The following is a 12,496-nucleotide window of genomic DNA, read 5'->3' on the forward strand; positions in this document are numbered from 1 at the left end:
GTTCTAGTGTGTTTAGTTTCTGGCTTTTTGGTTGGATGTGTAGTATTTCCATGTCTGTGTTGATGTCTCTGTGGGTGTGGTTAGCATTTGTGATGTGTTCTGCATATGTGGAGGTGTTTTTTAATTTTGTTATGGCTGTGATGTGTTCTTTGTAACGTGTTTGAAATGATCTGCCTGTCTGTCCTATGTAGAAGTTGTTGCAGGTGTTACATCTGAGTTTGTATATGCCTGTGTGGTTGTATTTGTTTGTTTGTGTTGTTTGTGTGTTGAGATGTTTTTGTAGAATGTTATTTGTTCTGTATGCGATGTTGTAATTTAATTTCTTGAATGAGGTTGCAATTTTGTGTGTTTTTTTGTTTTCGTATGTTAGTGTGATGTATTTTTTGTGTTCTTGTGTTTGTGTTGTATTCTTATGTTTTTTGTGATTATGTTTTGTCCTACGTATTATGTTGTCTATTATGTTAGGGTTGTATCCGTTTTCTTGTGCTATGTATTTGATTGTGTTTAGCTCTTCGTTGCAATCCTGTTGGTTCATTGGTATGTTGAGTAGTCTGTGTACCGTTGTTCGGAATACAGCTTGTTTGTTTTGTGTTGGGTGGTTGGATGTGTTGTGTATGTGTGTTGTTGTTGGTTTTCTGTATACTTTTAACGTGTGTTTGTTGTCTACTTATGTTATTGTGATGTCTAGAAAATTTATGGATTTGTTGTTTTCAATTTCTAACGTGTAGTGTAGCTTTGGGTGTATTTTGTTTATGTGTTGATGCAGGTTTTGGATCTGTCTTTTGTTTCCTTTGTATAGTATTAGTATGTCATCTAAGTATCTGTGCCAATATATGACAACATCACATAATGCCCACTGTTATGATACCATGTAATATTTATTTCTGAATAGGTTTTAAATATAGCACAATGCATATAAAAGTAATTCACGTACATTAGAAGGTTGAAATACAGGGCATGGCAGGAGAAGTATTCTTTTTCACAACTTAAGGGAATGAATGAACATATGTGCAAGTGCTATGACCTAAGAGCTTCATATAAAACAACAAAGTGATCATTTTAATCATCTGAGTACTTTTGATCACACATTTTTTAGCATCTCTCACTTTTAAAGTGGATACTACATCAGAACCAATAAGCAGAACCACGTGCAGTAGTGAAAATCTGAATATAAAACCTAGTATATTTAAAAATAATATACTATACATTAAATATAGAATATAATCTAAATTTAACAGAAGAAATACTGAAATCAGAAGTAAACACTGAAATACTGAAACAATTGTCTTTAGAGACAATTAATATTAGGTACCCTCCACAAAACTGGCTTCATTTAAACACCGATGGATCTTTGATCTCCAGGGAACAAGGTGCTGGTGCAGGTGTTACGTGCAGTCTCTTCTCACCTTATAGATCTCTTGGATATGGAACAAGTTTTGATGGAGAAATCATTGTAGTAAGTGAAAGTCTCAGGAATCTTCTATGCCACATCATTAAATTTAAAAATGCAGTTATATTGTCAGACTCCAAAGCAGCTTTTCTATCAATAGTGTCTAGACACACACCTTCATCTCAAACAGCAGAAATAACTAAAATGCTCTCTCAATTAATAACACTCAAAAGAATTGTATTCCAATGGATACCATTCCATTGTGGAATCCTGGAAAACGAAAATGTGGATGCTTTAGCAAAGAAGGGCAGCACTGCAACTTACAGACCTGTTACTAAATCTACATATTACTCTGTGAAAAGATTTATTAAATCTACATACTTAGACTTCAACAAACAAAATTTGATAACACAATCCCAAGGGAAAAAATGGAACTCTCTGCATCAAAATCCACAGTTATTTCCCGATTTACCACGAAAATCGTCTGTGGCTGCATTTAGATTGGCAACAGGCCATGATTGTTTGGCTAAACACCTGTATAGAATTGGAATATATCAGTCCCCTAACTGCCCATTGTGCAACTCAAACCAAGAAATGGATTCGGAACACCTCAAAATCTGTGCTTCATTGGCTGGTCATGATAATATCTTTGAAAAATATTGGAGTGCAAGAGGTCAAATGACTTTATTGTCAAATGCCTGGCATTAGAAAACAACAACATTTATTCTAGAATATTACTACGAAATAGTCGATGTTTCCCAGTGGAAATTATTACTCAAAAGAAGTGTATATGCTCAGCACAAATAAGCTCTTTTCCTGGTAAAAGAATACAATTTTACTCCTTACTTCTCACAAAACATGCCTGGTTATTTATTATCAGTAACTTAATAATTATGAAGAGATCTTGGGGTTATGGATCTCATGACGTCTATGATATCAAGGTATAGCTGGGCCTGGGTGTTAATAACTCAATTGAATCACTGCAGACTATGTTACAAATTCATAAATATGCCTATAGTATAATCAGAAACTAGATTAAGACCTAGAAATAAGACTGACGAAGCCATGATTTGTAAAAATCGCCTCTCCTTGGTCAGCTAAAATTCACCTCTGATGCACAGTGCCTTACTATGTGTTTGTTTCTGAAGTGATGTAAGCAAAAAGGACATGGTCCCCCGTATCTCCTTTCCTTTTCCCTTCCCCTTTATGCCCATGGCTGGTATAGCCAAAGAATTTTCATATTGTTTCTACTTAAAGATACCAGTGAGGAATAGGAAAGTATTAGTCAATTGAGTGATATGAGTGTTTCTGAGAATTCTGCTTAAGATATTAATAGTCGAACGTCGTAAGGTTCTTCTACATCTCTCTTCTGCATGAAGACAGATTTTTTTTCTACCCAGAGGCAATTACGAAAACCACTGCAAAAAAGCAAAGATTGAAAGTTACAAATTGTAACTGATGCTGTTGTGAAACACGGATTGATAACTCAAAGTATCATCACGAACCACTACTATGATATTTACTTTTATGAAACAGTGCGCATATATGTAAACAGATGAACAAAATCATATTATTTTCTGCTCACTTTCAAACATACACCACAACTGTGTACAAAGGCTTGAAACCAGCAAACATAAAAACAAAGAACATAATGCAATTATTAAGACTAAAGCCATGTATCAGGAGTATGTTGCACACTTCTTGCAAAGATCAAAATTCAACTCCGAAATATAACAGATATAAACATGCAGGTGACGAACATATAAACAGGCTCATAAATACAATGTTTATCCATACAGATTGCTTTGATCCTTTTATGAGTCTATTTACACAAATTTAATGTAACATTAACTTAGTGGAAGTTTAGTCATTTTTATAATATGTAACTAGTATGTGATATAATGTAAAATAGTCTAAACTGAACTCAGGCTAACAGGACTAGTATATAGCGTGAACCGCAAGTAATGTCATTAATTTGAGGCAGTTATTCTTTGAGATATTTCAAACAAAAAAGTTTAATACAATTTTACTCGTTTTTGCTTCCTTTTAGAGAAAAAAAATGTTTTAAATAAAACATTTCATAGGGTGTTTTGGGAAAGCCATGGATTTAATTGCTAATATGCTCAGTCAATTCAAGAGAGCAATGTTTTATAATATATGATTGAAAGAATTTTATTTTTGTCCTTTAAATATGGACAAATTTGATCCAAACAAATGTAACACTGTAAAATTTCTTTGCAGAACGAAAAGTTACATTTGTTCGGATCACATTTCTGCACATTTAAAGGACAAGACCAAAATTCTTTCAATCATATATTATCATAATACAATGTCCATTTAATTCACTGAGCATATTGGGAATTAAATCAATGGCTTTCCCAAAACATGCTTTAAAAGTTTCATACAAAACAATTTTTATCTCGAAAAGGAAGCAAAAACGAGCAAAATTGTATTAAACTCTTTTGTTTGAAATATCTCAAAGAATAACCCCCTGAAATTAATGATATTAATTACGGTTCACCTGTATTTACACTTAAAAATCATATTTGAAAGACAAGGCTGACATTTTGTACAATCTGATATATTATCACCTTACAGACCAGTCAAAGTTCATCTGGCTGATGGCTTTTTACTTAATTGATCAAGATTGTGCGAGATCTGATTCTTTTCTTTGAATACAGTAAAACTTCATTTATACGTTTTTATGGGGGTCTGAAGAAAAATACGTATAAGTGAGAAAAACGTATAACTGAAATGACATTTAATAATATCTGAAACAGCATTTGAAGGCTATAAATAGGGAGAACAAGTTACGTCAATTTAATAACATATTCACAAGAGAAATTTAGAACTTCACAGTTAAGCTATATTTGAGTTTATAATACAGTACAATACTCAAACTTATAACACATATTCTTGAAAAATATAAGATTATTTGTAGGCTCTTAGCTGCATAGAGCCAAAGCTAGCTAATATGAGTAGGTATGTTACATTTCAACTTCAATCTAGAAAATTTTACGACACTATATTACCTTGTTCTTCCAGTGTGATCTTCATTTAATAACTTGTGATTATTTTACAAAAAAAGTCAGTTATTTTGGACTTATACATCTTGATTACACAACCTTTGACACTGTATCACTTCGGAATATGTATTATATGACTTTCTTGTGTTAAATTCTATCGTACCTGGTTTACATGTTTTGACCTTTTATGGATCATTGGACTGCTTGCTCCTATGAAATAAATCATACCCCCAAACTGTGATACAGTAATTGTTTCATAATTTGTTCAGGTATATCATGGTGTGTGATAAAATGTTTCACTGTTTCTAACGCAATAAAACTGTCATTAAAAAGCACAAGATTGGTGGAGGAAAGCATGAGTAGCTTCGAATTCTAACGAATTTCAAAGTGGCCTGTATCTTAACAATGAACATATTATTGTATTTTTGCTTTCTTACATTTTCACGTAGGGTTACCTGACGTCCAGAAAATCCCTCACATGCCTTACATTTTAACCTTCTGTCTGGTGTCAGGGGGGAATTTCTGAAAATTCTTGAATGTTCTACATTTTGAGAAACAAATATTTATCAGTTTTAAAATGAATCAGTGACACGGGAAAGAACGGAATTAGCTGCAACTCACCACAGCAACAAGACTACCAGTATCATAAAAAATCATTTTCATTCTATAGTCTTTGCCACCATGGCAGCAGACAAAAGATGTTGAAACACTGCAATGGCCCTCCAAAGTGTACTGGGGTGGACAGCAATACAAACACTGCACCGATTCATTGATTTTTGGCCGTCACTGAGTGCTGAAATACGAAACTTATGAGATGATAGTAGTTCAATTGTATACGCCAAGATGCTTAAAAGGAAATGTAAATTCAATGATGCTTCAGCAAAGAAGTTTGTCTGTTATAGCAGGGAGAAATAAACACAAGCACAGTGCTTTATTTGTCCTCCAGTAACATGGGCCTAAGTTTCTATTGCAAGGTTTATAACACATGGCACCTACAAAAGACCTTTCCGATTTCGAACACATGTAATTTACGTTCTATAAATCTGAGGTGCATGAAAATAGCACCAATGGAAAGAGAAACTCAAAAAGTTTAGTTGTGGCAACATTGCTTTCCTAGTTTGTAACACTGCCTCATAATACCGCATAATTTGTTCATTGTTGAGGCGAAATGGCTGCTATAGAGGACAGGAAAGCTTGATTTTCATGTAAATCAGTCGGTTATTATTGTGCAACAGCATTACCGAACAAAGTTTGGTGCAGATCCACCCAGTGGGCCTACAGTCCTAAATGGTACACTGATTTTAAGGCAAGATTCTTCGCAAGTGGTTGCGATTTCATCCATACTGACTACAGTTGCTGCAAGCCCTAAAACCAGAGGACAAAGTTCCACGAAGAAATTTCTGCCTAAGTATGCAGACTTTAATTGAAAACAATGAAAAACATTCCGTGGTGTTTTCTGACGAAGCCACTTTTTATCTTTCTGGTAAGGTGAACAGACATAACCTCAGAATCTGGGGGTCAGAAAATCCGCATACCTACATGGAACTTGGCTATAGGCTTGATGTGTGCCATGTTACAAAGGAGAAACAAATTGAGCAAATTTAAGGTAAGGAACTAAACTTCTTGAGTTTCTCTTTCCATTGGTACTATTTTCATGTACCGTAAAGTGGGGATATTTCGGACACAGGGGTAACATCAGACGGTAATTCAATTTATCATATTTTATGTTGGTAACACCAGTTCACCAATGGGTCTTTAAAAAATGTGCAGAAACATACGAACATAGTAAAAAGCGCGGAAAAGATGCTAAGAACTGGTGTTAGCAACATAAAATATGATAAATTGAATTGCCATCTGATGTTACCCCTGCGTCCGAAATATCCCCACTTTACGGTACCTCAGATTCATAGAACGTAAATTACATGTGTTCGAAACCGGAAAGGTCTTCTGTAGGAGCCCTTTATAATTTTTATGTTTTGGTGTTAATTAAGCCACATGGGCTGCTATATTACTATGATATTTGTTGAAACAGTTATAATATTTTTTTTTATAATCAAATCTGGTATATTATTATTTTAACACGAGAATAAATTTTAGGAACTTCAGTTGTGCGGAGATTCATGATTAAGTTATATTTCAAAGAAGTTTGATGATGTTTTGTGTAATATTAGTTCTTGAGAAAAGTATAATTGATGAGGTTCATTGACAGTCCTTACTCTTTGTGTGTTTGAATATTTTAAGAAAATATAAAAATAAATGTATATTATGATGTACACCTTTCAGTTGCATTTCATATTTTGATGTTCAATTATCGTACAATGTTCTACATTTTGAACCATTGTGTCCTACATTTCATTAAAATAATCTGGTAACCCTATTTCATGGTAAACCTAATTTCGAGAAAAGATTATTTAGAACGTATAAATGACGTTCCATATCTCCTGGGGTTTAAAAATACCATCGTTTAAGTGCAAATAAGTTATAAACGAAAAATGTATAATCGAAATAAATTAACATGGAAAGTATAGCAAATTTTCCGCGACTTCAGAAAAGAAACGTCTTAGAGTGAAACGTATAAAAAAAATTTTACTGTACTACTGTATTTGCATTCCACCACCACTGCTATATTATCACTAAGTCATCAATTCACTGTCTTTAAATTTAGTCTCTGTAGCATTAAACAAACGTACCGGTATTAAATTTCAATTACCATTTCAGCATTAAACAATTCAAAGATTAGATATCATTTTTGTATACTATATTCTCTTGGATCATATCTGAATTTGTTGAATGCAGCAAAGCTGAATGTCGGTCAGATTATAGCTAAATGACAAGTTATGTTAGTTTAAGTCTGCAGAAATGCCTTTCTTTAATGAATGTGGACAAAACTCTACTGTTCAACTCCGTGTTATATCTATTTACATTAAATTTGTGATAATAGACAAATAGACAGTAAGAAATCTCAAATACTTAAAAATTAAGTTCACGAATTTGTTTTATTTTTATTTGTTGCAGATACAGAAAATTTTACATGGTGTCATGACATTAAATTTCATGTAGCCTAAATTCATTCACAAATATGTAATATAAACCTGCTGTAAGTAGAGTCGCAATGCAGTAAGCACGTTGCCAGTTCATACTCCGGGATTTCATCAACACATGCCAAACAAAACGAGTGTTCACATTTATTGGGCATAAGACAGGCTCTTACCTGGAACATTCAGAGTCTCCTGCAGCAGTGAGCGACTGCTGGAGAAAAACGGCCTGAGGGATGGTTTTGGTGTTGACGAAATGCTCATTGTGTCCAGTTCTGGACCTGAGTCACTGAGATCTTCCAACTCTTCAAACAGATCTTCTATCTCTGTGGGATCCACATCGCCACCTAAACATGCATGAAATGAATATTAAGAACGAAGATTTTAACAGTAAGAACAGCATAAACAGCTGTATACTAAGTAATGTTCTCAAACCATAGTAATATGCATACAAATAAAGTCTAATTACAAAGATGTAGTAACAAGTACTACGGCATTCGATACGTAATAGCAACAATACTGCAAATCAGTGCTCCTAATGGTGACCATTGTAATCTTGTACTACGTAATAGAGCAGCAATTGTTTCATATATTTGTAATAAAATAATAGTATTATCTATTGTCCAGGCACTTGGAAGTTCTCCATTCGCCTTCTAACTTCTCAGTATAATTTAGAGTCCGAATCCAAAAGATTTGATTTGATTTGCAATATTGAAAGTCTCGAAGTAGCCATATATTGTAAATACAGTGGCTGTTTCTGATTTGTAGTACCGTAAAATGGGGTGAATAGGATCAGTGGGAGGGAATAGGATCAAAACTTTATTCTTGGTTATAAAGTTTGTTATAAACTGTACTTGAGCAGGATCACAGTCATTGGTTACTATTATTGTTCTAGTAAGCAATGACTGTCTTTCCGCTCAATTGCAGTTTATAACAAACTTTGTAACCAAGAATAAAGTTTTGAACCTATTCCCCCCCCCCCACTGATCCTATTCACCCCATTTTACGGTAAACAATACAGCTCTAAAGGTACAAACAAACGTGCTTCATAAAAATCCAAATTGCAAGAGAAAAACATGCAACTCAGTGCTTTAATAATAATAATGATAATAATGATGATGATGATGATGATGATGATGATGATAATAATAATAATAATAAAAACAACAACGACGACAACAACAACAACAAAAACAACAATAATAGCTTTATTTAACCTGGCAGAGTTAAGGCTGTAAGGCCTTCTCTTACACTCAACCAGGATTAAAACTTGCTTACAAACATAAAACTGGATCGGAATTAAGTACTGATATAATTTAGGTACATAATGAGATCAAAAGAGGTAGTTACATAAAATTTACCTCATAAAATAAAAATAAACATAGTGAAATACATATTAATGTTGTTAGAATCAAATACGAATCACATAAAAATAGAAGCCGATAATTCAATAAAAAATGTACACAGTAAAAATAAAAATAAACACATTAGTATACATATTAGTATTAGATTACAATTAAGTAGGGTTTACATAATTAAATCAGAAACTGACAATTGAATAAAATGTATACAAAAATAGATTAATAAAAAAAACAACAACACAGTGGGATACATATTGGCGTTAAGTGATAAATAAACACGATTTAGATAATAAAAATAAGAAAAAAAATAAATAAATACAGTGGAACACAGTCCATTAAATATTTGCAACGCGTTAGGTCTGGCAACTCATCATAAGATATTTTTCTAATTTACATTTAAAGGAAATTAAAGTTCGGCAGCCCTTGACTTCAGGCGGCAGAGAATTCCAGTGACGAGAAGTAGCAACAGTGAAAGATGAAGAATAAAGAGATGATGTGTGCAGTGGTATTTCTAGCGTAGGGACATTACAAGAAGCCTGTGGAAAAGAAGTTTGTGCATATCTATCTAACTAGCAACTGTTGCTTGCCTCTCATTATTCCTGTGCAGTTTCAAAAATGGAAATGCTGCTATAGAATGAAAGAATGCAAGACAGCTCTGAACTGCTGATTCAACACTGTCAAGGCCTAGTTCCTACAAGTGCTACGTTCCAAGGTCATCCAATCAGAAGCGCGTGCCATGCTTTGTTTGTTTTTACCTCATCTTTTGTTATAAATGTGGTCAAATTGTTACTGAAATTTATTAAATAAAATACGTAACGCTGTATTAATTTAAAATTACATAATATGAGGAACAATATTATGATTGAATATGTCAGGTCACATGAATATATTTTCAACAAAAATCATCCTGATTATAAAACGAAAGAAAATATAAACTGTTTTGCAATGTATTTCTGAATTTAACTTTTATTACTGCTTCATTTATTTGGTTTTAAATTTCCGTGATTTTTGTTATTTTGTGTTAATAATTTTATATTTTTATTATTTATTCGCAGTAATAAGTTTTATTAATTAATGGAAACTTGTACGATCTTTCATATTTCATCGTTAGAAACACATTTTCATTGGGAACTGATTCATATAATTATATTGCATAAAACATCTATTTGTTTAATATTTAAGAATTCAAAATTGAATATGAGAATAGGCAACAAACATGAAAGCATTCATAGCGACCTAATTCAACCAACAAGCTACACAATCCTCAGTAGCGCAGTGATAAAGTGGAAGTGGTGTAAGCAGACTCGAGTTCGACCCTGGGACCAACTTATTCTTTTTTTTAACTTTTTGATTATTCATTTACACTATTATGCATACGTTATTTTATTTGAACCCGGAACGAACGGGAGTTTTCCAAAGAAATAATATATTTATAAGTTGTTGTGTTAATGCCCTCTTGATTGCTGCAATTTTTCCATCAAAATGAGTAGGAAGGACTCTCCGAAGACAAATAAAAACTAAATAATTTGGAATATATTTCAGCCCCAGCTGGTTCATCATTTTGATATATGGACCCGTCTGTATAAATGTGTAAGCAATCTGTGTCAGGGTAGAATGTAGAAATATGAAATTATTTGTGTTAATTGCATTCTACAGATCGTGAATCGTGAAAATTCATGTTCCCATACTGGTAGCAGAAATGGTTTATAATATGAAATTTCATATTTTGCCTGTTTCTACTAATACCATATAGTCTGGGCCGCCGAGAAGGGGGGGCAAAGGGGGCAAGTGCATATGGGCCCGTGAGCAGTAAGGGCCCGTCAGATTAAGTAAGTCTGATTACTTTTTATTATCACGAATAATTATTCACAGATACATACCGGTACTATAAAATTTTGTAAGAACATTTGTTACATGAATCTGACATATTAACCAACAATAGTAGAATTAATACAAATTACCACTTCATTATGTAAATGTTTAACTTTTATATAATGGAATATCGGTTTCCCATGTTAACAATCATCGACACGACACTTGAGGCCTCCGGGATTTGCCTGAAATATATTCCCGTCGCTTGTACTGAACACGTTCAATTGGCTTGTCCTCTTAATTACCAACCCCTGCCGGCCCACCGCAATATGCTAGTGGACTTCCCAAATCCAAGCCGCAGGATCACGTTTCCTTTTCAGTAGGGCCTACATCATATGTTTCGTGACGAAACTTTCGTCTTTTCGTTGTCGTTTTTCTAATAAATTCTGTTCATTAGTGTTACCGGTGGACAGTGGACAAGTAGAAGCATAAGTCTGGAGCTGAGAAGTGCAAGGAGAGATAGAAAATATTGGAAGATATTAAGAAAGGGAGTAGAACTTTCTTTGAAGTTGGTGTGAAATTGAGAGACCTTGGAAAACTAAAAACTAGCAGACAAATTGTGTTATTGAATGTGTTGTTCGAAAACAAGAGCCTTTCCAAAAACAATATTACAGTATTTTCAAAACTCAAGAATGGAGAATGTGTTCCCAGAGACTGGCTAGTGTGGAGTGAAAGAAATCAGGGAAAATAGTGCAGTGACTGATTTGTTTCACTCCACACTAGCCAGACTCTGGGAACACATTCTTCATTCTTGAGTTTTGAAAATAATACTGGAAAGGCTCTTGTTCCGTTACTTAGAAGGTTATTAGGCAGGTTGGGGGTACTTTTTCGAACAACACATTCAATGACACTTACAGTTTGTCTGCCACTTTTTAGTTTTCCAAGGTTGCATGTTACTTGCCATGACTCAGAGTTAGGAACTGGTGTGTGTAAATTTGTTTCACTTACACATATTAACATATCATTTTTACTATTGTTTGCTTGTTCTGATTCAATACTACTGTTATCAGAATTTTTTTCTAAACATCCACAACCATCAGTATTCACTTCTAAGCATGAACTGTCTTCATTTTTGACAACCTGAACAGACGGGCTTGAGATTGGTTTATTTTCTGCACCTTCACTAGCAACACTCAATTTCACACCAACTTCAAACAAAATGAAGGAAATAAAAATGTATTCCGAGTAACAATGTGTCAAGAGAGACTGAGTAACCTTGGCCTCCTTAGTCTGGAGAGCGATCTTGCTAGGTCTTTAAATTTTGATGATGATTTTGTATCGATGAAGTCAAGGAGAGTTGTTTGTTGATGTTAGCCTGCAAGTTAGAAATTACAGCTGTTTAAGAATAATGTTTTATGAAAACGAAACGAAACAAACGACAACGGAAAGACGAATGTTTCGTCACGAAACATACTATGTAGGCCCTACTGAAAAAGAAGCGTGATGAATATAATATATTGTGCTAATGTGAAGTTTTACTAAAGTTTTTCATTGTAACAAAAGTGTATATTTTTAGATTTGTATCTGTGTATAGGGTTATCTTTTATTTATTTTCAAAATAATTATTATGGTCAGAATAATTGGTAACTTGTCATTTTTTTTACTTTTTTTTTTCAACGGGGCCCAAGCACAATATTGCACAGGGGCCCATAAATCCTGTCGGTGGCACTGCATATAGTAATAGTTTATATCTATTGCCCAGGCACTTGGAAATTCTCCATTCGCCTTTTAGCTTCCCAGTATAATTGTATAATTTAGAGTCCGAATTCAGAAGATTTGACACCAAAGGTGGACATTTTCGTACATGTTCTT

The 12,496-nt window shown here is 33.7% G+C and overlaps 1 protein-coding gene across 5 annotated transcripts in view; it reads right to left on the minus strand.

The window, feature by feature from the left end:
- KrT95D (phosphofurin acidic cluster sorting protein KrT95D) overlaps nucleotides 1-12,496 on the minus strand; it is a 1,059,178-nt gene that overhangs the window by 171,258 nt on the left and 875,424 nt on the right. For all 5 annotated transcript variants that reach the window (XM_069825465.1, XM_069825491.1, XM_069825473.1 and 2 more), the window contains one exon: nucleotides 7,628-7,798. In XM_069825465.1, coding sequence (XP_069681566.1) covers nucleotides 7,628-7,798 — 171 coding nt within the window. The remainder of the gene's footprint in view (nucleotides 1-7,627; nucleotides 7,799-12,496) is intronic.

The sequence above is a fragment of the Periplaneta americana genome, chromosome 1, assembly GCF_040183065.1.
Source record: "Periplaneta americana isolate PAMFEO1 chromosome 1, P.americana_PAMFEO1_priV1, whole genome shotgun sequence".
Classification (NCBI taxonomy): Eukaryota; Metazoa; Arthropoda; class Insecta; order Blattodea; family Blattidae; genus Periplaneta; species Periplaneta americana.